At 39.2% G+C, this 27,932-nt stretch overlaps 1 protein-coding gene across 1 annotated transcript in view; it reads right to left on the bottom strand.

Moving 5' to 3' along the window:
- The window catches only part of LOC131694082 (fringe glycosyltransferase), a 452,643-nt gene that overhangs the window by 404,280 nt on the left and 20,431 nt on the right, over window positions 1–27,932 (bottom strand). Inside the window, exon 2 of the mRNA XM_058982458.1 lies at window positions 307–642. Within this exon, the coding sequence (XP_058838441.1) occupies window positions 307–642 (336 nt within the window). The remainder of the gene's footprint in view (window positions 1–306; window positions 643–27,932) is intronic.

The raw sequence follows: 27,932 nt of genomic DNA, 5'->3' as shown, positions 1-27,932 counted from the left end.
GCCACCAGCAGAATAATGAACCACAGGAAATCTGTTTGTTCCGTTCATTTACTTAGCACAAACCACAAAGACTCCCAGCCGTGCTCGGAATGCACAAAGTCTTTGCGGTGTTGTAGCCTTTCTGCTTCACGGTGCGGAACAATTGCTGCGGGTTTTGCGTCAGTCAAGAACAAAACAAAACAAAACCAAGCAATGGATTCAAGCCAAACTTGCCTCTCTCGTCTAAAGATACTACCTATACGTAGTGCTGTGGAAAAGTGCTAAACAAAAAAAAACACGAAAAATTATGACGAACTGTCCCCCTACCTGTTCCTTCGCCAGCTGGTACCACGTTTTGATGATCATCTCCAGCCGGGTGTCGTGGTAGCCCTTGGTGGTTTTGACACTGATTAGCAGATCGTCCAGCTCGGTCGTAGGCGGCTTCGGTGTACCCGTCACCGACAGCTGCCCATTCTGATAGTCGTAGTAGGCCTTATCGAACCGTGTCGGGTAGGAAGCGGGCGAACTGGGCCTTTGCACTGCACCACTAACACTATTGATCACATGGCTATTGCCGTTGACACTATTTACACTGTTATCCCGTTTGGCTATCACATTTTCAGGTTCGACTGCTGCTGGATCTGCTGTACCGTACTGGAGTTCCTGAAAGAAAAAAGAAAAAAAGAAACAAACGACTGTCAAAACAACGACTAAACGAATTCGGTTTGGCAGCCGCCGAACTTATTTCGGATCGCGGCAGGTAGCAGACGTGAAACACGAACGGAACAAACGCGATAACAACCGTGATATTGGAATTGGAACTGCGGTTGCGGCCGCCGTCAGGCTCGATCGAGGGACGATGGGCAGAATGAATTTTCATGGCCGCGCAAGAACTCGAAGATGCACAGACATACATACGGGCATATGTACTCCCAGCAGGTGCAGTCTACTGTCACGATCTTGCCGCTGACGCTGACCCCCCTGTGAGTTTCTGTTTTCGGTAGAAGAAGGTAGGTGGTACTGCTGGGAAGGAAATTGCCATAACTGCAGGTGGGACGAGGAAATGTCGCTGTGGGCATGTTTATTGAAACTTTTAGACGCGGTGGAACCGAGCGATTGGGAATTGGAATTTATTTTCTTTTGCAAACTAATTTTCCTCGCTGTTAGTCGATTACCAGTACGTTTTGCGGAAATCTGTCAACTACGATGGACTGGGTCTGTTGGCAGAATGCCAGAAGAGAAAACGGTTATGAAAAACGGTTGCGACAAGTACAAAAGGAAGGGCACTACCAGGAGATGGCTTCACGATTGATACAGCAAAGATCGTGTTGAAACCATGGAATACGATCTGGTTTTCTAGTTTTGACTTTATTTGACTTTTTGGTAAAAAAACAAAAACCTCTAAATAATTTTACTGTTGCTACACTAAGGAAAAAACGCGCTCGGTTGCATTAGAAGGAACAACCGTACTGTTTACTCATTATATAACAGAGGCGATCTTTCCCATAGTGTTAAACGGATGTTGATTTTGTCCCGTCAGTCCTGAATAAATAATTCTTATTCGTCCTGTGAGCAGAGTTTCGGTGAAAAGGTTTACAAAAAAACCGGTCAGGTAGATGATTAAATTTATCGAGTTTTTGACAGAGTTTACAAAATTCGGTTCTCTTTTATAAGCTGACTGCACTCATTAGCAGAGTTGTAAAAAAGCTAGGCTCATTTTTATGGTTGAAAATGAACCTGATGCGAGTCGTGCTGAATGGAAAATTCGACCCATTCACTTTTATATCGTTCAATTATATCCATTTCAAGAAAGATTGAGGTTTTTAATGTTGATAAAAAAATAAAACAAAAATTGTAATCGCTTACTTTGTGTCAGTGTCTACTATGATTCGTCTGATTCGTTGTGGCACGTTCACTTTGTGCAATAATCGGGAACCAATGAAAGCTTGCGTTGAATGAAAGCATGGTTGCACGACTTACACATACAGTTACGTACAAAACAATAAGAACACCGCGGCGCTTAAATTACTCTTGCCCCACCAGCAACCACGTTATGATTAAAATTATGTCATCTACCGGCGGACACCAGTAATTAGGTTTTACACCAACCAACCCTCCCGCAACTTGACGTTTGGCCTAAGTTGCTTGAAACCACCGTGTTTCGAATGATGTCGCCACCATAGAATGCCGTCCCCTAATTGTGATACTGTAAATTTCTATGCGAGAAAATTATTCCGTGACGTCTTTTACGAACCTGTTTTCTTTATTTACATTCGGAAGAGGTAATGAAGACGATCATTTCAAAACAGCGTAATAATTTAATATAAATACAAACAAGTTAATTCGTCATTTTGGAGTTTCATGAAAGGATTACAAATTGTGCCGAATGTAAAATGTAAAATGCATGATTTGATTTGAGTGCGCTTCTAGTGTGAACTTTTCCATCTCCCATCGCCCTTGAAACATCTTTCGCATAAAAAAAGTTTGTCATTAATTCTTAAATACATTTAGTTTCGTGATTATCATTTTTAACAAAAGCGGGCTAGACTTCGATTGTTTATTTCTGACAGCACAGCATCTAACTGATAGGCGCTGCGACATTTACGGTGAAAAGGTTTCCACGAAATTCAGAAGTGATGACAGCTCATTTTTTATCGGAGAGGGAGAAAAACAGTCCAGTATCATTGTGTGTGTTGTTTACATTGCAATACAAATATTACTACCTAATATCTTGAGAGCTGGTGCTCACTAACTAGCATGAGCGCCGCTTGTTTGTACACCGATGATTTCAAAAAATCATGAATCATTTAATAGTAATGCATTGGAATAAAGATGCGTTATTTTTATAACAAAACAACACCAAACCCCCAAAAAGTCTTTAAAATGAATTATCGAAATTAAAAAAAATTGAACATGACAATGTTCACTGTGAACAAGTTTACGCTTTTTTTAGAAATTGCTCTTCAATAAAGATTGATCCGCCATTTTAGACCCACAGACCCAAAAAAGTGGTTTCAACGATTTGTATAGGAGCTGTCAAGTTGTTCCCCCTCTGACACCAACCGAAATAACCTCACAAAATGAGCCGGATGAAGTTCGTTTGACGTTTTTCTCGGTGGTTTGTTTACATGGGAGTTACGTGAGTTCGAATGTAACAGATGAGCAACCGTTGCACTCGAACTCACACAACTGACAAAGTAAACAAGCCACCGCCAGTGCTTTTCAAATACAAACTTTATTCCCCCAGTGCTGTGAGGTCTTATTGTTTTGTCGCTGATTTTCGAAGTTCAAAAATTTCTTTTACTTTCAATGTAAAGGCGGTGGATATGTTCTATCCTCAAGTTATTAATAAAATTCGATAATAAATTAATTGATTTGTGTAAAAATAACTCGATATTCAACGAATATTTTATAGAAAATGACTAATTTTGTATTGTGTATTAGGTTGCCTTAGTATTTTGTCCGATACTTTACTATTCAACAATTATAAACACTCATAGTAATAGACTCGCGGATGTAAAAACCGCAAAACTGGCAACTAGAAAAACAAGCATGTTAAACTGGCATCACCCAAAAATGTGCAAGCTCGAACGTGCTCGAATGTATTCGATCATCTGTTACTATCAAAATAATAAAGACGCTGAATCCCTCTGGATAAAGACTGGACGCGTCAATCGTTTGTTTACCATTTATCTGTCAGTGTCATTCCAATCGGGCACGAGACCTGTCAATGGCCCTCGTTTCAGAAGGATTCGAAGCGATTTCTTCGGAATGAGGGCTTTTGACAGGTCTCGTGCTCGATTGGAATGACACTTACTGATAAATAATAAGAATAAGATAGAGATGGCGAGTCTTTATCCAGAGGGATTCAGCGTCTTTACAAAATATTTTTTCAAGAGGTTTAATATATGAATCATAAGAGAAGTTATACGCTTGATACCGAGCAACAAGAAACAAAGGAAAGCAAAAAAGTATCCAATTTCTATAAAAACACAAAGTTCATGTAAAAGTGCATAAATAAAATGCTTTTAATGCTGTTATATAGATTACAATAAATATCTTTCTAAATACCATTGTAAAATAGTAATACGGACATGAAAAGTGTATCCTACAGTGAATAACAAAATACATTTTTTAAATAAAATCGCGAAACTTGTTCTGCTTGTTTGCATGCTTGTTTGGCTCCGGATTGTGACTGTTTGGCTCGATAAAAATACCTCCGCTGGTCTATTACTATGAGAGGCTACAATGTAAACATTTGACGAGCGGGCGTCGTCGAAATCGAAGGCGTTGTTTATGTTTAAATTTTCGCACAGAGTGAAGCCAAATCAACCAATCGAGCAAGCAAATGGCACAAATCGTGCAAAGTAATTGTATTGATAAAAATAATTTTATCAAAATATTTCAATAGACTAAACAAGACACTTTATTCAGTTTATTATGCTTTTTTTGTAACAATGTACAATAAATTACATGGAAGAGTATTATAAATAAAGTGCTGTAAGCCATGGAACAATAAGTCGTCAATTCACTCAAAGTTACAGCGAAAACAGTGATTGCCAGAAACAAAGAAGTAGTCATCATTTTATGCAGTGTTGCGCATTCCTCAGCACCGGACTCTATAATACACCGAGGGTCTGCCTGAAAGGGAAGAAGAGCGTGCCCGAAAAAGAGTGTGAAGAGTGAAGAGAATTGATGCATGTCTGTACAATAATGTAAACGCCTTGAGAACCTCAAAAAGGCTAATGAAGTGACGAATTGACTTAAGAAGTGTAACCGAAATCATCATAAAAAGTGGGCCTTACACCTACCTTACCCTACGGCAAAGAGAAAGTAAGCGTCATGTATTCTCTTCCATGTGTCGGAAGCTAGTGATGCTGAAATTATTGAGCTTATCCATAATTATAGTTTCTAGTTATTTTGGTGATGTCATTAATGATACATTTAGTAAATTTTACGCGAATTAAAAGATATCAGGCATCAGTGCTAAGTGATTTTCTTCGGATTACTTCACTTGCTCAAATCTGTGATTTGTAAGTAATCTTAGCCAGTCCCAATGGTTTTGCAAGATCGACTTCGCATCCGATGTTCAATGTAGAGGACAATGTTACGATCCTGTTCCACCAGGCCACGGCCAGTCTTGAAAATAGTTTCATTTAAATATCACAAAATTGTGTTAGTGATTACACAGAATTGGTAATAGAAAACAGAAGTTGAACCGTTTCTCCACATCTACAAATTGCCTGCCAGATCAGAAGGTTTAGAATAAATTTCGGCGTTCGAAAATTCTGTGGTTATTCTTCTGCTAATTTCGATTTAGTGACTTCTACAGTTTGTAAACGTGTAGTCTATAACATTTTCCATTTTCTAGAACTGTCAAGGATTGTCATATTCGGTTATCGCGTAAATACTAGTTAAAAGAAGTTTGTCGGAAGTTATTGGTTTCACTTTTCGTTATGGAACATGTATTTCTAAGTACTTTAAAGCCGATTCTTAGATCTTGGATCACAGTGAACGCGTGAAACTGGGTTAAATCTTGCAGCGAATGAAAGCGAGTAAAGCTCTACGAGAAGAAGTGACAATACAAAGCTATTTATTGGTCTAGATCCTGATTATTCGTTTTGACAATCGCTAGCGTTTTCAAAAGGGTCGCGAGTGCTCTGAGTAAAAGTACTGTTGAAGCTTTTGTTGCAATATGTTGTATTAAAGTTATACATAAAGATTTAACTACGTATGCATATTGTTAACAAAACCAATAATCAAAACAAAAAAATTAAGATATGGACCAAGAAACGGGGTAATATTCTGTTTTCGATACACAGATAAAAGTCATTTTCGGGTGCATTTGTTCCTGTAATCTACACCAATGATGCCACATGAACATATTGTTGCCATACCAAGAGCTTTTTACCGAACTGACATTAAGGTTAGAGAGATAATGGGCAAAAATCGAAAACGAAAAAAGCCATTTTTTCCACACCGTGTGTTAGATCTTCATAAAAATCAATCAGCAGTACTGTAACAACATTCTACATAAGCTGATTGATTTTTATGAATATCTAACACACGGCGTGGGAAAAAACTGCTTTTTTTCGTTTTCGATTTTTGCCCATTCTCTGTCCAACCTTAAATTCATTAAAATACATTGTTTCGGTACTCTGGCACGTATGTTGTACAAAGATGGGAGCGTTTTTTTAAAAGAAATCTGATGTTTTTGTCCTCTTTATTTGCTGTACACACTCAATTCGGCTCGACAATTTCCCTACAGTAGTCAGCAAATTTAGAAACTGATATCTCGGTAAAATGAGATTTGTTTGCTGATTTGGGGTGAAATATTTTCCGGATCTCAGTTATCATCAAACGTCACTTTTACTGAGATCCCAGCCAAAAAAATGTTTACTGAGATCTCAGCTGTTGAGATTTCGGCAAAAGACGCGAAAAAAGCTGAGATTCTGCAGAAAAAAAAATAAGTGTGTCCCTATGCTATTGCTAATTTTTTAGCAATATCGCGATCAGAAAGCTTTTTGTTTGATGTCAGAAGACTTACGGCTGCATTTTCATTTTTGCGGTTTACGGGAGCGTTCCTATGTCAGAATTTTGGCCAAATCCTCAAGAGTGTTGGTTTTACCAAACCTCTTTTTTATCGTGTGCTCCGCTGTCTCGAACCCTTCATGATTTCGACCAACTCATGAACCGTATCAGTAACTCGGACCATGTTTACATTTACCATCAAGTTGTAGAGTGAAAGTTATACAATAAACAAACTTTAAACCCAACCAAAGACGAACATTCTAACGCTAATGATGATTAAGCATACGTCAGATAAACTTGGTTGACACTTTTCGACGCCAGTTTGACCATACTAAATTGTAACGCGGGTGGTGTCGTGCAAACTGTCGAATTACCCATTCTGCAACCTGGAAGGTCCAAATGGGCAGGCTATTTGCTTTATAAATCAACATGCTTGCAAGCAGAATCTGAAAAACTATCACAGGCACTAGTTTCGATATTCAAAACATTATGTTATAATTAATTTCGTTTTTAATAATCTCTTTTTTTTTTGGGAAGTGAAGTAGTTTTTACGCAATGTCGAACTTGCCAATCGTAAAACCAAAATTCTCGCTTTAGGTATGCTTATATCTTATCTGGTATCACTGGTTTTCACGTCATTTGCAGTTTGACAAGATCATAATTGACGACTATAATTTGATGATGGAACGGTCCAAGATGGAGAGAAAGGTGGGAACATTTGACACTTTTGAGTGTATTAGTATTATACTTGCAAAATTAAGCATGGCGGCCGGGGCCCTTGAAGTAAACATAAACATCCGAACGTGCATCCTGATTCTTTGGCGCACGATGAAAAGTGAGAAATGGCCAAGCTTCATCTCGGATCTACCGATTAGAACAATTATGGAATAAAACTTATGTGCACACCTGTATCCGTCTTGGGAACGGTCTATCCCTGAGAATGATCATGCAGATGGCAATTGCTCGTAATGCAAAAAGACGATGTTTTTAATGTAAAGACACGCGGAGAGAAAAATCGTCCATTTGGCTGCAAAGTTTACTAATGGCGTTTTTCATTTAAAAACACCGGGACAGTTGATTGCACTGGGGTTGCATTTTCTAGCAGAAGAGCAGGCCACTAGACGTGTTTGATTTCAATTTCTGCTAGAAAATGTTAAATCAGTGCAATCCACTTGACAACCAGGATTTTTGTGTAAAAGGCGAGTGACTTGTAGTTTAAATGAATGCTTGACGAATTCTTTTTATGAAATGTTTCTCAAAATACTCAATCACGCAATTCGGAAACGCATTGTTTTACGTTACTGGTCCTCTCGGCATGTTTTTCGTCGCACCAGAGAGAATATATCCAAAATGCACTTGAAGAATAATAGCAATTGTGCCGCACAGTTGGCTACTTTGATGATGCCATTCGACATTAATATTTATGACGGATGTCACAATATTAGGAGAAAATTAGTCGATAAGTTTAAAATGTTCAGACATTGCATCGACCAGCTATATAAGCCAGTCAAAAAGGGCAAGTTGCTGGCTAACGGGGGGCTATTTGCCAACTCGGATGCGCTAATTACCCTTCAATTTGCCAGCAAGTTGCTGGCAATTAGGGGGCTATTTCAAATGCAACATTTGGGCGATTTGCTGCCGTCATTTTTTTGCCGCTCTACCCGCCCTTAAATCGCCTCCAAATCGCCCAGGGAACGCGCCATTTAATCGCCCCTAATTGCCTAATATGAAAATTACAAAAAATATTTATTTTCGGATTCATTATCTACTCACATAAACTTATCAGTATACTAGGTAATCACCACCAAACTATAGAAAGAATCAATGGTGAAATTGGTATTGCACACCAAAACTTACCATAATCTGACCTTTAAGATTTTAGGTCAGAGATCTTGCTCCACTATACTTACTCACGATTCCACGATTTCCCACATTCGTTGGCTAAACGAAGTGCACTAGACAAACAAAATACAAGCGAGAACACGCCAATTATTATAAAAAACCATTTTAAGCTTAAGTCAAACATGCCACCGCCATGAAAAATGCAAAAAACAATCAAGTCCATTGCAGCCGCCAGAAAATTTGTCTAAGTATTGAAATTGCCTTTAAATTGCATTCGCAAATAGCATTCGTTCCTAGGGGCAATTAGCACAGGCGAGTTGAGTTAAACGTCAAACTATTTAAATCGCCTGACCCAAGGGCGTTGTTTACTTATGTAAAGGCTCGCACAGAATGAAGCCAAATCTACCAATCGAACATGTCACCAGCTACCTATCGTGCAAAGTAAACAAACATACTTCTTTAGCTACGTCCTCATGCGTGCTCGCAAGGGGAGTATTGTTATTGGCAGGAAAAATATTACAATGATAGGAGTGAAAACTATTTGTTTATATATTTACCTTTTCTCATTTCTTATATTGCTTACAAAAATCAGCAAGTCAAGAAGAACGCGATGAATGCATATTTTAATTGATTCACCGAACCTCTACAGTGTCATTGAATGACTATCAGGCTGATTTTCCCTTTTTGTATAGTTGATAAATTTACAAACGGAACGTTACAAAACGCTCTATTACCTAATTGCGAATATTATGACATTCTTCTTCAAAGATATTTATGGTAAGTGATTCCCTGAGTGTTGTCAGGTTTGATGAAACGTTTTCATTATAAGTGACGAGACTCGTGACGTCTCGAAATATTCTCTCCAGCGCGATAAAAAACAAATAAACAACTTCTGTTACATACAATAGCGCTTCCCCACTAAAATCTTTAAGTATAGTAAACTTTGTAAATTGTTTTAAAATGGGGTCGTACTAATACATGGTGTAAAGCATGCCTCACAAACAGTATAGTTTTCGGGACACTCTTAAGAATGTATCCTGCAATATGGTACACTAGATTACGTTCTGAGTTATCGAACACGCTATCGTCAAAAATCTTCAGAATACTCCAACTCCACAAGATCCACCTAAAAAGGAAGACATTTTAGACCAAGACTATATTTGGCACCACTTGTTTTACTTTTTCTTCCATCTCTTCATTATACTCTTTTTGATCTGATTTTATTTGTTTGATTTACGGATGCTTTCGGTTAAGTTTTATATCGTTCAACTTATAAGATGATGAAGGAATTTCAGATATGAACTATGATAAAGAAAGCAACTTCAAGTTATCTTTAAATTGAAGAGCATTTGGACGTTATTCAAGCAGTGTTCTTGCAATAAATTTACACTAAAATTTCAAGTAACAATTGATTTCATTTGCCAACAAACAATGATTCAGTAAATTAGCATTGAATGTTAAATGCATGGAGCAAAATGATTCGTTAAATAACATTAAAAAATAAAAAATCAACGCATAGCTAACCCTAGTTACTGTAAAAGTCTTGTTTTAGTATTATAGTATAACATTGGACTTCACTGAAAACGGTTATTATTGTCCTGTCAGAGTGGCATGGTTTTGTTACTGTTCTATTCGAGTGTCAACTTCATCCGAGAAAAATCCGCTTAAAATAACCTGAGTCCTGCGTTAACGTTATTCATTGATTAATCAGATGAAATAATATTTGAAATGGTTTTCGCTGGGATGTTCCGTTTGACACGATAAAGTTGCTTAATTTTTCATTCAGTATGAATTTATTTTGTGGTTTGATCAAAGTCACTCAAAGTTACAGCAAATATTCCGGTTGCCAGAAAAAAATAAATAGTCTGTATTCTACGCAGTGCTGCGCATTCCTCTGTACGGGACTCTATATTGTATACAGACTCTAGCCTGACCATATTCGTCCGCATTTTTTTGTTACCGGGAAAATGAGGCACTAAACAGTCGATCAATTCAAGCATGATTTTTGAAAACAGCGAAACTCGCACTTGACCCAAACAGAGAAAACGGCGATGACATTTTCGAAGTTTTGTTTTAAATGTTATTTAAAAACCATACCGATTTTTACACCAATTATTCATCCAAAATGCTCACCAAAGACGCCTTTCCATTGAATGGAACGAACATTCGCGATCAAGACATTTAAAAGAGCGGATTGAAGAAAAATTAAAGTTACGATGTTATTAGTATCACGCTCACAGTTTCGTCGTTTTACTTTCGTTGGTTTGGTATCTTTGTTGCACTTACGTTATTTCAGTTTCGTCAATTGTGGTGACTAATCTTATCATTTTTTAATCAATTCTATGACTGAACTGTTCCGCCGAGGCAGTATGCCAATGAGGACAACCAACATTTGTAGTTTGTCACTTTTGAGCAGTGTGTTGAAGACAAATAAAGGTTACGTTATTCTGAGCATCACTCTCACACTTTCGACATTTTTCAATTAGTCGATTTTAGTGTCTCATTTTTGCTCGCATTGTCACAAGTATTTAGATTTGATCTACTGTAGGATAGATTTAGATAATTAAAAATAAAAATGTGCTGAAAGTGCATTAGTGGTGCTTAGAATAACATTACTTGCATTCTTTTTCTCTAAAATATTGGCTAGAATTAAGGAACTGCGTGCTCTTGTTCCCCTTATAGAAACATTACCTATATTGAGCATTTTAGTAGAAAGATTGTAGTATATTTTAATGATTTAGTTACAAAAACCGATTAAATTAAAATAACGTAAGTGTTACAGCAGTACCAAACCTAACGTAACTAACATGACGAAACTGTATTTATGCACTGTTGACGTGTCAGTTGTTTGTTCGTCATTATTTCGATTGCGCATTTTTCAGCTGCATTACCGAATAATGAAACGAATGTTTGTCAGCATGTACATTAAGATGCGTAGAATGCGGGGAGTGATAACCTCAGTTTGTTTACATTTGTTAGTTACGGTGTTTTCAAAAATCATGCTTGAATTGCTTTGTAATTTTTAATGTTTTTATTTACTGGCTGAATGTTGTTGGCTCGAATCAAAAATCGTCGAATGTAAACAAACCCTAATAAAAAAAAGTATACACGAACTTTAACCCATATGGTCCAACGATTCCACATATTGTTTGGATTATACCCTGAACAGGTCGTTAGGCTCTTGGATCATGTTTATTAGGGAAGTTCATTCTGTAGTGCCAAACTGGCGCCCAGGTGGCGAAATGGTTGGAGTTTAACGGGGAGCTGGAGCGTTGCCAGAAAATGTTTATTTCCCAGATTATGTTTCAGGAAACTTCCGGTAACCATCGGGAGTCCTTGTTTAAGGTAGATCAGTACAATACGGCTTAGCCGCTAAACCGAGGCCTAGGAACCGCAGCGGCGCAAAGCCGCTGAGATGCACCGAGAGAGGTGGCCGCCGACCCGTCGTCGGAAGCAAGCAAACCTGTGATCTACTCGATTGCCCGGCTTACTCAAAAATGGGGGCTATCTTTACCGAGCGGTAGCGAAATCGGACGCCCGTAACCAACATTTCTATTATTGTTATTCAATTGCCTATAGTCCGACACGAGCTTTTCGGTAAAACAAATGTTTCGCAAAATTATAAATGTTCAAATAAAAAAAAATTTCAGCATTTTTTTACGTTAAAAAAAAACTAAAAACGAAAAATATTTTTTCCCAAAAGCTCGTGTCAGGCTATAGCGACGCTTCTGCTGAGTAAATGAAAACTCATGGGCGAACGATATTCTAAATATTTTAGACAGAAGATTCCAGCACTAACGAAAACACGACTTTTGCAAAAACGCACACAAACACGCCGAACACAGTTCACAACAGTTTATGAAAAACTTTTCTCTTTCGGTTACTATAAACATCTGATTGGCGCATAACGGTTTGTCCGGAATTTCCATTCAAAGTGGATTTTGACAGTTGGCTTTTAGGCCGTAATCATATGTTTGTCGAGATTTAAAGATAAAAATTTAGAAAAATTTTATGATGATTGAAACTTACGATTTAATTGGCTAAGTCAGGACCATAGCGCCATCCCTAATTCGGCACATTTGTAGTAACGTATAGATACCAAATATGCAAATTAAAAAAAAAAACCATGTTGTGAAACAGCACAACCAGAAGACCCCCTTAATGAAAGAAAAAAGCTTTTCTCTGTTGTTTACTATCACCATTTGTGATTGATTAGTAACGATTTGTTCGAAATTCGTAGATGTTACGTTGCTCCAGCGGTTATGATTAATTTCGCAAGCATAAATGCAAATATACAAAATACAAAAGAGATAATACTACTACAGTTACTTTCTAGGTAACAACTAACTGCTTGCGTCCAAGAAACTAGCGATCAGAATGATGCAAAATTTGGAGGAAATGTGTGCACTAATTTATTTGCTATAATTAGACTCTATTGAAATGCAGTTTAACTAATAATTTCCCTGGAGATTCTGTGGGGTTTGCCAGATCCATCTAAAATCCCTGAGAATTCCCGCTTCTTCGTCCAGTTCGGTTGCTACGATCCAGGCGTAGTTTTTGGCGTCATCCTGATCCGGGAGTCTTCGGTTTCCCTTAATTGACTTTCAACACTTTCCTGTTCAGCTGCCGATCCAAAGTTCCGGGCTTGGGCTCACTTGATAACATCCAGCATAGTATTTTTAATTTTTTTGCGATATTTCCGTCATGGACAGGTAGAATCAGTTTTCTTGTTGAGTCTAGCACTCTAGCACAACTATATTAATGCTGCACAGATCGAGATGAGACAGATCAAATCTGCCCATTAGAGGCGCTGGTATGGAACAATAAAATGTATGTATGAGTGGATCAAACAGGATGAAACATAACATCAATTAGATCTTATTATGAATCTGGCGCTATTTTTCGTCACTTGGTTTTAATGACTCGTTAATACGTCTTCTCAAAGATATTATAACTACTACACACATGGTTCGAATACATGCTTGCGCCTTGCTTCGTCTAGTAGTTATCTCTTTTGTTTTATTCGTTTTAATCACATTATTTCTCATGTCACGAAGTTGGTAATGCTTCAGCATATAAGTAACAGAGCCCACCGATAGATGGCATTAACTTAGTCATGACTTGGAGGGTGGTTGGGCGCTAAAAAGAAATGTTGACACCACAATGGTCTTATTGGATTGTCAAACACTGTACATATTCTATTTAATCATCACAATTCTTGTATGTTCTAACATGTGAAAAACTATTCGAATTTGTTGTTATATTCGCGATGGTTGCCATTTATTACGAATTGTGTCATCATTTGCTTTAGCTCGGTTGCAAACTTAGCTTCATTTCTTATTTCTTCGACAAAAAAAGATATGAACGATTCCAGTCAAATCCTTATCTCTGTCAGGTGCAAATATTTATCTACCGGAGAGAAAGCCGTCGAAAACTACCATCGACACTAATCCACGTGTTATGCGATATCAGCACCGCACAGCACAGGTCAGGTCGTGTCAGTTGTGTGGCTCGATATTGACAATTCCCACGGTTTTCGCGCTACTATGTTTTCCTACAATCAAACTCACAATCACTCCCCGGGCGTCTTTCACTGCCTCGTACGTCGCAGTTGGTTATCAAATCAAATAAACATTCCAATAAAATGCAATTATTTCGTTTGTCCCGCTGTCCGGTTAGATCTTCGTTATTTTTTTTCTGTGATGCTTCTTCCTTGACACCGCACTCGTCTCGTCTGTATCGGGCAAAAATTTATTGAAAAATTATTCAAATATCCACACTCAAATTATTTATTTATGATAACGACGCTGCGAGCACGCTCTTTTTCCGCGCGCGTATATACCTGTATGTGTGTCATATGTTTGTGCGTTTTTTTTTTTTTGGTTTCGTTGTTTCCGACTGTTGCTTCGCTTTTTTTGCTGGGTCCTCCCCGCGCGAGAGGACCGTGTCTGCACTGGAGTGTCATAGTTGAGTAGGGTGTGTACAATGAAAACAAAAGCACACACATACACAGACTGTATGGACTCTGCTTGCCGCGATTCGTAAACCACTTGACAGCTACTTCAAGCTATAAGGTCGAACCAGTGTCAATGGCACCCGCGCCATCGCAGCGCAGAACGGGAAGATAACAATAATCCTGGTTACTTTGATAGAGTTCCAAAAAAATCTGTTTTCGCACGAAACTAAAATTACCATTAAATTTGTGTATTAATTGGTCGGTGTTAGGTCAGACCGGACTAAGTAACAGTGCATTGATTTCGAGAAAAACGCGTTTAAAGTTTGAATCGCAGCATCCTTTACATTATAATTGGAAAATAATTTTTACCATAATTCTTGTTTATTGTTTCATATTTCAAATCTGGTAAAAGTGGAATGTAGATGAAGAAATTCTTTATCCAGTGCTATCATTAACTCATTTTTTGATGTTTTGCGACTTGGTCCGGTCTGACTTAACACCGACCAATTGATAGCAGTGAGGGCTGAATGAGGTTATCGTATGACGTACACCGGTTCAATTATACTCATCTGGCAATTTTTTTCCACAACTTTCATGGCAAAATAGGACACTACTTTGGGTACAACATAGTTAATGTCAGTTAATCTTTATTGACAACTACAACTGAACTTTATTTTTCTATCCATAATTATTTCCAACATCACGCTAGAACAGTGATCTCTGAACACAAATTAGCAGAGCAATTTACTTCTCGCATATCATGTTTCTGTGTGAATCCGAACACGCTACTCCTCTGGAGATCTGGTAACAAGATCTGGTGACGACATCTCTTTCAGAAAACAAAACTCAAAAGCCCCAATTAGCCTCAACTCGCGCCACAAGCCACTGCCCGGCCGGACCCTCTCCGGTAACCCTGGCACTCGCACACACTGGCGCTCGTTTAGTGCCCCCCTCAGAATGTGTATTTCTGTCCAAAATAGCTCTCCTAAAAGCTTCCGCTAATTTTCCAATCAAGCCCACTTTGAAACCTGCAGCAGCAATAGCAGCAAGCAACTCCAACAGATCCAGAACGAATTTGAATTGGACGCTCTTTCTCTCCATTTGGCTGACTTCAGCAGACCTTCTGTGGGGCTAGGCAAAATTCCAAAACAGAAGAACAAAAACAAAACAAAAACGGACGCGGTGCAAAGAGATGAATAAAAATTGAACCATTTGCTTGAACTTTACTCCAATCAGCCGGGCGATTGAAAAAAAAATCTGCTCTGCTCCTCCAGCCAGCGTTGTCAGATGGTCAGATCGGTAAATGAAAAATCGGTATTAAATTTATATAACCAAACCTAATGATACCTGAATGTTATTGTTCTTTGTAATATGTAATCTTCATCGATATATCGGTATTGAGATAAATAATCGGTATAAATACCGATGAATCGATATGTTTGGCAACATTGCCTCCAGTTTCGCCGATCGCAGCTCAACCGAAAACATTAAACGCATCATTTTTCTCGCCCCTATCGGCACAGCATTCAGTGCACATGCGGATTTCGTATCCGATCCCCCGGTGATGGTGATGATGATGATGATGATGATGATGCTGATTGAGCTATCTCTTTCGTTCGCACGCGTCCCGGTCTACGGAATACCCCGGGTCCAACAATTAGTTGTGCAATTCGAACTACGCGTCGTAATTATCCTTGAAAACACACGTATAGGGATCGATTGTGATCACTGATGGTGGGTTTTTACCGAGCTTTGTACCTTTGGCCAGGGCACCTACCTCATACGCTTATGTCGATTTCGAGTTGAAATCAGCACAAACCTTTCCCGTCGGAATTAACCACTAATTTCCTTTCTTAAAAGCATGTTTAAAAAAGTAATTGAAAAACATCGCATTAGGTGAATCAACTGCATACTCTAAGTGACTTGCTTCTTCTTAGCGGGGATAGGTTGGCACAAAAAGTGATGATTTTCTCCGAATTGTAAACGTAAGTCATGGATAGTGTTTCGAGCTCGTTTCATCAGTAACTGGCCCTGACTTATCACCAGTTACACGCTAAATCCTGAAACGTTACAGAACCTGCGTTCGCGAAGCAAACAAGTGGTTAAAACACGTCGAGATTTTTCTGGAAACGAATTGACTTTTCGAATTCTCTATCGAAATAATGGTGACCTCGAAGAGGGCTGATATGTATGTAGGTGGTTCGATAGACAGCAGAAGTTATTTTTAACTTGTATACTTTTTGAATGTCAAAATGGCATATACGACTGTCTCTTCGGCAACAGCAAGCAAACGGCGGTATGTAGTGCACAGGGAACTCTTCGAGCGCTTGTTGTATTTGCCTCCGATGAAACTCAGGAATCCCGTGGGATTTTCTTTAACTTTTTGTCGATGATGCATTTTTGGAACGATCCTTGTGTAGTGGAGTAGAAAGTTACTTACGAGGAACAAAACCGATAGTGCTCTAGGTATGCATTTGGTCGGTATAGAGTCTTCTGTAAAGTATCTGGGGTAACATTTAGCCTTATTTTGGCAACTTGGGATTTGATCTAAATAATTTGAAATTGATCAACACGCCACCGAAAAACTACCTAAAATTGATTACCGTAAACCGGGGTGACTTTGATCACTCGAAACTTTTTTCGTAGATTAGTTATTGAACTAGAACAGTCTACTTAATCATTCCCATTTGAAATGAGTTTTACTCTAAACTTATAAAGTAGTGATTTGTTATACTTTTTGAGTATAAAGGGCGAACACGAAATTATTGCGACACCGAAAATGTCATGCCAATTTTCTTATAATGTTTAAAATCAAACCAAAATTTTAGGGTAGTTTTATACATATATTTACTTCAAAAATCAAAAGAAAAGTTAATCGATGGAGCCTTGAGTGTAAAATTGAACACATTTTCGCTTGATGCCCTCCATCAAAGTCTTTACAGTGTCATCCGGTACCAGTTTCTCAGTTTCTTCCATTTTCTTAACATGTCCTCGTCTTTGACTGTCTTCTTGCTCTTCCGAAGTTCCCGCTTCATCATTGCCCAGTACTGCTCCACCTGGCGCAGCTCCGGACAGTTTGGCGGATTCATGTCCTTTGGAACAAAATGGACAGAATTGGCCTCATACCACTCCAGGACACTTTTAGAATAGTGGCATGATGCCAAATCTGGTCAAAATAGCGGAGCTTCGTCGTGCTGCTGCAAAAACGGCAAAAGGCGCTTCTCGCGGCACTCAGATTTGTAGATCTCGCCATTTACTGTGCCCTTTGTCACGAAAGGCTCACTCCTCAGTCCGCAAGAGCAGATAGCCTGCCAAATGAGATATTTGGTGGCGAAATTCGACATTTTCTTCTTCTTAAATTTGTCGTCCACATAGAACTTGCTCTTGCCGGTGAAAAACTCCAACCCCGGACTTTGCTTAAAATCGGCTTTTATATACGTTTCGTCATCCATCACACAGCAGCCATATTTTGTCAGCATCTTCTCGTAGAGCTTCCGTGCACGAGTTTTAGCCGTCGATTGTTGTTCTTTGTGTTCTCCGGTCCCGGTTTTCTTCCAGCTTCTTTGCCGTGGTCCAACGTCAACCGCTCCTGGAACCGCTTCAACACTCTGGAGACGGTTGAATGGTGAATGTTCAACATTTTTCCCAACTGCCGGTGCGACAGGTCAGGAAATTCCAGGTGTTTGGAAAGAATTTGTTTCTCGACTCGCGTTGGTTCACCTCCATTTTCGTTGAATCGAAAAACACGACTTCGAGTTTGACAGCATGTAAACAATACACATCAATGAGAAAGTGTGCAAAATTTGGTTGATTTTTACCCAATGGTAAAAAAGTTATGCCCTGTTGAATGTGTCGCAGTAATTTCGTGTTCGCCCTTTATTGCTCGATTTTTGAGTACAAAATGTACAAAAATATAAAATTTTACTTTAACTTATTTTTAATTTAAACTTTTTCTGTGAATCGTAATCTTATATCGTGTTATCGTAGGTGATACAATGTGTATGGCACATTGGTCTAAGCGACTCACCCTTTGTTGTCCCCCCTTTTTCTCTTCGCGTTTGTAAAAATACTGTAGTCTCAAGCGAAATTTTAACTGCTACCGTAGGCCACTTTATAAAGTTTTTAAGTGTTTTCAGAACATACTTTTTAAATGTTTTTGATGGATTGTCCCGTAAAATGTCCTATTAATATGGGTAACTCTTTGTGAGTTACTTTAACCCATTCATGCCCATTAGAGTGACAAGAAAAAACTACCCCTATCGGCCCACCCCTAAGTCGATTCCTAGTCCCACCAGGAGTACTTGTACCAATTTTGAAGCAAATCGGACAAGTCTAGCTACCGGACCAACGTGCCTGAAGTTTGCATGGGATTCTTCGACAATTTACATGGAGAAAACCCACTAGCTCGCATTTTCGCCGCTAGGTGGTACTGTGTGCATCATATTATGGCTATAAGTGAAAATAAGAAAGATTATTCAATTGTCTACAACTTTGTCGAAGACTGCTAGTCAATCTTGCTTTGTTGAGAGAAGTTATTAAACTTTTAACGAAGTGATGTCTGAGTCAGTTTTGCATGCGGCCTAGCAGTGCATGGTTGTGTATCAGTACTCGATTCCCATGAACTAAACATTTTTGTGAAACAATGATTAGGTTTAGCTCAATAGCATGTTCATAAGAATGATAGTAAATAATACGAGTCATGTTTTGATTAGAACACTTTAGTTCCACATGTTACCACATAGAGGGCACCAACACAAACTTTTCAACGGAGAGAGATAGAGATTAGGTGTCTTCCACAAAGTTTTAGAAGAAACATTTTTCAGTAATTCCTACGAACATCTATCTCTATCTCTTTTCTGTGAAAAGTTGGTATTAGCGCCCTCTATGCGGTCAGAAGTGTACTATAATTCTTCTAAACATACTATTCAGCTAAATCTAACCATTATTTCACAAAAATGTATAGTTCGTGGGAATCGAGTACTGATACACAACCATGCACTGCTAGGCCCCATGGCGAATTTCGCGCCAAATCGTATTCAGAGTTGGCAGCACCCTCTCAGATTCTAATGAAACTTTCTGTACATGAAAACTTTGTCACAAAAAGCCACTTTGCATATTTTGTTATTCCAAAAATGATCTAGACTGTCTTTTGAAAAGGGCCAAACTTTTTTATCATTTTTTTTTTCAAATGGCTGTAGTCTAAAAACGACAAATCCTACAAAAAATCGTTCTGGGAGTGGTTTTTACAAAACTAGTCAAATTTTCGAATAAAAATATTGAAAAAATTCTTTATTGACTCCTACACTGGAAAAAATCGATTTTAAAAATTTAAAGTCGATATTTGATTTGGATGAAATTTTGTTTCAAGATTGATAATTATGTTCCCTACCTACCGTCAAAAATTTAAGTTGGGAGCTATTAAGGAAAAAAAGTTATTTGAAAAACTTTTTATATGAAGTTTTATTGTGCAATAACAGATTCACCACTGATTCTTCCCTATGATTAGTAATTTATCACGGTAATTACTTAATATGCTATAACTACAACTACCCTTTCAATATGGGGGCCCCTTTTAAAAATTTCGGAAACAACAGGTAGAGTTTTTAAATGCTAGTAACTTGCATTGTATCGAACAAAATCACACCAAGTTTGCACTAATCAGTGGGAAAAATGTGCACCAAATTAAATTCTATTTTGAAGAATGCATGATGTTTATTAAGCCTTCCATGCCCAATTTTTTTCTAGTGCATGTAGGGTTTCAAAACTTTTTTTCGAGTCTATTGACCCCACCGTTTTAAAGGAAAAATTCCTTTAAAACGGTAGGGTCAACAAACTCGAAAAACCTTTTTTCATAAAGGTAGGTGCTTTCCTTGCAGTGCTAGAAGCTGTTCAATTTTTACCTTCCAATGCTCACTACAATTCTCCAAGAATATTTACAATAGTCCAACTGCGTGGAAAACGTAGCCAAAAATAGTCTAAATTTATAAGTTTTATCAGTTTTCACTAATATTGCAACATAACGAAGTTATATGAAAAATTCATTTTCCGTCGTCAACGTAAACGGTCCCTGGCAGCACTTCTCCATCGGAGTTCAATCAGACAATTGCAATAACTTCAGTTCTAGAGCTGATCCTTGTAACTGTTAATACTCAAATGAAAGCCAATAGCCACATTTATTAGCCTTACTTGTTTTTGAGAGCAAATTTTGCCTCAATCAAAAGTTATAGCTGTTTAAAAACGTTGTTGTCCACAAATAACATGGGCATGAATGGGTTAATATTACAAAACCTGATTTTCAGAAAAGCTTTCGAAAGCGACATAGAAAAAATATAATTTCCCCGCCTATTTCAAGCAGAGCCGTCAATATAGGGCGCCTGAGAAGTTCAATCGAAGACTGAGAGGCTTTAAATATAGGTCCCGCGTGTTCGTTTTCTACCATTCGTTGCTTGGGTTTTAAACGAGCAAGATATGGATTAGTTTGCATCCGCTTTCTAGCCTTGCGCAAAGCTCAGCGGGCGTTCTTCACTCTCCCGTGAATTTCTCATTCAGCCCTAGTCACGACACCAGGCACGTAGCCAGAGGGAGGCTAGGGGACTAAAGCCTTCGCCCTCCCTTCGAAATTTTTTAAAAATAATTTTAAAAAAATGTTTTTCGGTAATTCTTAACAAATTTGTATCTTCTTTGGTTTGAACAAATTAATGAGAGAATGTTGAGGAAGATTGCTATTTCTCACTACCAAAGACACCGCTCACGAGTCTGTTTTGTTCTGAGTGTAACAAAAACAGTTCCTTTCGTATTGTGTGACTCGTCGGAGGGACAAAAGAAACTTTTACTTTCATTCTTGCTGTGGTGATCTGTCGATATAAGTCAGTTGCAGAAGCAGGATGTGGTACTCCAGCCAAATAAGAAGATGTTGAATTTCCGGGCTTTTACGCAAAAGGCATTCATGTTGTGAAACATTTGCTGAAGGTGGAAATGGAGGTTATACTGACGGAAGTCGCCTTTATCGAGTTCTACCATGTGCTGATAGCGTTCACCGAAGTAGCTCAGGCAAAACCAGTAATTTTGCATAATAACTTGTAGCACGTGGTTTCTGTAACGCAAACAGCTATAACAAAGATCCTCATATATATGGACGATGAGAGAAAATCAATGCTCGGCTTCAAGAACTGATACCACATACTTACACCGGGACCAATAAAAGATTCATTTCACATTTGGAAGAAATTGCATTCATTATAAATCTAGGAAGTAATTCGCCATATTTCAAATGGTGTTTTTGTGGTGAGAATCTAGGTGAACCGACGCATTACATCCTACCTGAACCTGCACGTACAAAACATAATGCGATTATATCACTAAACACATTACATCTTTGCATACCCATAGTCTTCAATGCCATTACCTGAACCACAAACAATTGCTGTTCAGGCAATATTGACGGCAAAAGCTGCGTCAAGTATTTCAAAATTAACAGCCAGCACCATCATTGCGGAAGTCAACACTCGTGACCCAAAAGGGTATGAAACAAGGATGAAATCAAATGTTCGCGAACATAAACATGGCAGCAACGACGCTAATGACACGGAAGTGTATCAGATAGAAATGAACGACCACCAAGACGCCGTTGGTGTTAGGATAAATAGTCGCTCGCACGAGTTCTGTTGGACAACCATTAACGTTTTGCCCTTTTTAATTGTTTACATCAGGGAAATATCTAAAAGACCCACAGCTCCGTTAAGCTAACACATTGAACCGAATCGAATAAACGAATTATATAATAAAAAAGTTTTAGAAAAAATGAGCGCAAAAACTCTTAAAAAATGAGTACTTTATCGTTAGTGATTGCCACGTTTAACAAAGCTCAGATGCTAGATATTGGCCAGTTAAATTATACGCAAATTGAATGCCTGCAATATGTTAGTGCACTGTACGCTTAGTATAAACACCAGGTATCTCCCTCAAGCGTGCTAGGCACAAAAACATTTCAATTTACTGATAACAATATAGCAAAGAATACAGTTTTTGTTTCGTGCCATTTTAATGCAATAGTAGATACAGTGAACAGACATCGGTAGGCTACCACGGAGAGCGACTAAAATGTTGCAACTGAATGAATCTATAAGTCAACAAGTTGGGATTATAATTTCGATTTCATGTTTTCAATATGGGACAGTTTATCGTTTTATTTTTGTTCGCTGTAGAATAAAATGAGAGAGATGACCGAAAATCACGGAGAAAGGAGAGAAAAAGGAATCAACCAATTGAAATCGACTCAAGAGTACCTCTTCTATCATTTCTATAAACTCAATTCGAGTGCTTTCGGAATAGCGCTCTGAATCTCTCATTTTCGAAAGTCGCTTATGTATTCGTTATCCGTAGGGCTTTGATGCATTCGGTGTAACAGCTTTAATTGAAACTGTTTCTCAAATTGTGGTAAAATGAACCTGTAATCAAACAGCTTTGTTCGAGTATCTTACTATGAAAAAAATTAAGCAGATAACTTTTATTCAAAAACAAACTAATTACAGAGCAAACTAGTGTCAATATAGTTGTTTAACGAAGTGACGAATTGACTTGGAAAGTGTAACCGAAATCGTCATAGAAAGTTGGCCTTACACCTTACTTACTCTTCCGGAAAGGGGACGTGGGTTGTATTCCCTTTCATGTGTGGTAAGCAAGAGATGCTGGCATTATTGGGCTTATTCATATTTTTAGTTGCTAGTTATTTTGATGACATCATCAATGATACATTTAACAAATGTTACGTAAATTAGAAGATAGTAGTGCTCAGAGCTAAGTGATTTTCTTTAGATTTGTAGCAAGGATTGCATTTATCACTCATATGAGTAAATGAGTCCAGATAATTTGCTACAGCGACAATAAAAACTCACATTTTCACACTCACATAACTTCTCCGGATTATTTCTCCGGAAAAATAAATTCGCGAGAGAATGAGCGAATGAGTTTATGGCGGTATCCTTTTTGCGCTTTCAGCCTTGCTACTGCTATTCCAAAACGCGAAAAAAACACGTCCAGCGTAATTCTTTGTCGCTTTTCTTGCAATTGAAGTGTATATTTTGACACTCTGTTTACGCCACTCTTAGCATTGTTGAATCATTTTAGCATGAACCCACTGTAGTTCAAAGCAGTTTATTACTAGCCCAAAATTCGAGTAGCTGTACGTTACGGGACAGCTTGAAGCAATCAGTTGCGTTTCACGCATACATAGATAAGGTTCTAGAATATTCTCATTTCCTGTATGAAAAGTTGTGTTCATCTAATAGTGGTAGCAACCTATATATAGTTCAAACAATTAACAGTTAAAACAGTCATCATTCAAAGTTGATATTAAGAGTTAGTATCAAGAGTTATTATCTATAGTCAGTCACTATTTAAGGTTACCACCAACAGCTAGAAGCTATCATGTCGTAGTAAAATACATTGTGTTATCTACAGAACAGTACAGGTCTTTCAGTGCATGTGCACATAATTACTTCTCCTCAATAAACCCACTGACTTTAATAGTAGTGACCGCGAGTTCTTACTGCACCGCGAATCGAACAGTTTTCCTCGTCATAAATATCCGACAGCTCTACAGACGCTTGAATGTGCGCGAACATTTTTGGTCCTTCGAGCCGGATTCATCCGCTGTCGGATTTCAATATGCTCCTTTCGGTTCCGAACCGTGTGAGAAGTATCGAACAATGTCGCTGAATATCGCGGTCCAGTTATTCAGATAGTCCTGAACAGGACAGAAAATCATTTAGTGCAGTTGACGAAAAGAAGCCGCATTACTATGTGCAAGTTTCCAAATATATGCCGCCCAGAAAAAGGAACAGAAAAGTACATAAATCGGCTGGTGAAAAGAAACCAAGTAGCGTGACGATGCGCGTCACAGAGTGTGTGTGCCCACCTATGTATTATATAGGGCGAAAAACTTCCTACTCGATTTGGTACAGTACAGCACCGTGAAATCGAAAGTCAAGTGTTTCAATAAGTTACGGGAAAATGCGCGCCTGACGATAAATCCGCAGACACGAACAGTATAAGTGACATTGTTACTATTAATAAGAACGCGTCAACTCACTATTGTGCACTAGTGAAATGCTACATAGTTATACATTTGATAACCACCGACTGAACTGAATGATCATTTTGTGACCGCAAATAAAATGTGTCCACCTACCTGTTTTTCGTCATGCATTTCGTACCGGGCGAAATCATAAACGCGACAACCTGCACACAATCGACACATCATGCGTTCGACTGGCAAGTGTCAAAAGTAGAAAAAACGTGATGTGATAGAAGTCGGTTTACATTCGCTTTCGTTTCGGAATTTCGGTATCGTTATTTTTTAACCGTTGCGATGGAAAAAGCTCTTCAACAACAAATCGCGTCGCATCGTGAAGTGGCGGAAACTCTAGTTGCAGTTGCTGAACAGATGGCCGGTTGGGGCAAGCCGTCAAGTGAAGAAGCGGTATGGTTGACAGCTTCGTTCGGTCTGCTCAAAGTTTGGTGGCGGCAAAGCGCCAATCCGTCGAGTTCCGACGGAACAGATCAGGTACACGGCGCCGACGGCGCATTGGAAGAGGCCTATTTACGGTTGTTGCTTGCATCACGTAGGGCTACGAATGCTGTTACCAAGACGGTAGAGATTCCGAAGGTGGATGCAAATCAGCGTGTCAGCAAATTAATTCCACCACAGTGTTATTACTGCGGGGAGCGACATTTTTTATACAGCTGCAAGCACTTTCAACAACAAGCACCATCGACAAGGTTGGAATTTGTGCAGCACAGTGAATTATGTTGCAATTGCTACGGGTGTGATCACCGGGAAGAAGAATGCAAGCAGCAATCCCGGTGCCTTCGGTGCAACGGAAAGCACCACTCTTTTCTGCATACGGCATGCCGTCCGCAGTAATACGTCAATTTAACAGTACCGTCGTCATAAAACCTTCATTTCATTTAATAATTCGGCATGAAGCCACATATTACTGTTTGTTTATTATTAATAAATACTGAATTCCTTTCGAAATTTCTATTCTTCGCAATCTGAGCCCTACATCGAACGTCAACAATCTAATTCGTACCATGCAAGCAATCCATCGTGAATCCAGAGGTAGCATCAATAATTTTTGTCCAGGTAAACTTACAGTATATGTTCAGCTATGCTGGACACTGAAGATTCTACACACTGAAAGTCCATTTCCTCTTCTATTCACAATTTCTAAATTGAACGAGTAATTTACTCGTACGGTGGTTCAAAGGCAACCCACTCTGACGTCATCAGATTATCCGACTTTCGAAACTATTCTACATTTTCATCACTCATTCCAACGAATGGTCGTTGGAGATCTCAAGAGATAATTTTCAGTCCAGTGAAGAGTCTCACTGGAGCCAAATCAGTCCAATATTCTACAGAGCCAAAGTAACAGCTTTGGCAGAAGGAAGTTCTACAACTTTGGTGGTATTTGTCCTCACCCATCTCGGGTGCATTTCATCGGGTTGAATTGGGCCAAATTCAACCAGGTTCGACGTTGAACCACCTCGGCTGTGAAAGCCCCTACAGTCGTTTGCACTTGAAGTGTAGCGGAGCTGGACTGAGTTCCAGTAAATTGGAAATGCACCCCCAATACCTCCATCGTATACATCGCATCAAAAAATTACTGCTGATGATTCCAACTCAGAGGAAACGTTGGGATTGAGGCCGGGGGTCGAGACCCGCCGGAGCTCGTTCGGAAGGTAACACTGCAGCAGTCCAGTGAACGCGTTCACTGGAGCCTTCCCGAAAACAATCGTAGTACAGCAGCATCGGAATAGCAATTCTTAAGTTGAAAATAATACACAGAGAATCAACGAGATCCATCACCATCGGTCATTCAGAAGAGGCAGCACATCGTTAATTTTGCCCAGGTGAGTGACACTGGAGTATATGTTCAGCCAAGCCTGGACCATTCAGACTCTGCACACCCTAATCAAAACCTCTTCACATGTCGGCATCTGGAAATTTCACACTTCAACGAGGACTTCGGAGAAGCCGGACCACGACGGCTTACCACTCCTGTCATCGGTTAACAGTTCAGGGATCAACATCCACCGGAACTATTCTCAATGCATCGTAGTTCACTTGGCCATCTCGAACAACAAAGAAAGTTCGTGTAGACGAACTGGTCATCATTAGGTTGTGCAACAACCTTCGCAGCTGTCGCGACAGACAGTATCATCGTCGCCAAGGGCGACTGCGGAGGCCAGGAGGCCTCCGCTTCAGGGAAGTCTTTCTATTGTACATTTTTTCTGTTTAAAAACATTCTATCATCTGTTCCAGCATATTACCATCGTCGAAATCGTCCATCCTATCATCTCCACCAGCCAGTCGGCGGTACATCCCGCAGATTCACCACCGTTAACGAGCAGTTGTCATTCGGCGCAACCATTTTGCTGAAGCACACGAAAGGACGATCACCAACCATCTTTAAATAATCAATTGGCGGCTCAGGCCCGCTAAAGGCATGACATCAGCCAGTCGGCGGCTTAGGCCCACTGTACTATCGACGGCTACATCAGCCAGCCAGCAGCTCAGTCGCTGAACCAACGCAATCGTGCATTCACCCTATCGACTCTACCAGTTTATACAGTCCACCATACACACATCGAAGTAGACACCTACCCCAACGTACAGGAATATGAATGGCACGGAATCGTTGGGTCATACGGACACAACGAACGGCACAGTCTACATCAGCAATACAGTCCAACAACGTCCATCCATCGAAGTAGCAGCAGGAACATGAGTGGTGGAACCAGCGGAGTCGTTCGGGTCTTGGGTTATCGACGCCGGCTGCATAGCAGTTGACGGAGTCGAACTCAAGTCTCCCGTCCTCGACGCCCATGGTTCACCACTGGATCATCGCAGAATTCAACGGAAGCAATCAACGAAACGAAGGTGCGGACGAACGTCGAAGAAATCAGCAAGCTAGTCAAGTCTACAGAAGCGACCAACCGTTATTAGCATACGGCGCAAGACGCATTCAACGATGTCAGTCAACGGAATCATCATGTCGTTTATTGTGGGGATACGATAGGCGGCATAATCCACCTCTTCTAATTGGTCGAGTGATCACACAAACGGTAGCTGCAGTGTACTTTACTGCCTGATAGATTTAATGTCAGCATTCATGGTTCAGCTTCTGTAGATACTAAGAATCAGGTTAGCGGTCTTTTATAGTCCAGCTTTGAATATGTTGAAAGTAGCGTCTTTCAAGGCGGGCGGTATGTTTACGCCACTCTTAGCATTGTTGAATCATTTTAGCATGAACCCACTGTAGTTCAAAGCAGTTTATTACTAGCCCAAAATTCGAGTAGCTGTACGTTACGGGACAGCTTGAAGCAATCAGTTGCGTTTCACGCATACATAGATAAGGTTCTAGAATATTCTCATTTCCTGTATGAAAAGTTGTGTTCATCTAATAGTGGTAGCAACCTATATATAGTTCAAACAATTAACAGTTAAAACAGTCATCATTCAAAGTTGATATTAAGAGTTAGTATCAAGAGTTATTATCTATAGTCAGTCACTATTTAAGGTTACCACCAACAGCTAGAAGCTATCATGTCGTAGTAA

Source organism: Topomyia yanbarensis, chromosome 3 (assembly GCF_030247195.1).
Source record: "Topomyia yanbarensis strain Yona2022 chromosome 3, ASM3024719v1, whole genome shotgun sequence".
NCBI lineage: Eukaryota > Metazoa > Arthropoda > Insecta > Diptera > Culicidae > Topomyia > Topomyia yanbarensis.
This window is presented reverse-complemented; position numbering and strand designations above follow the sequence as displayed.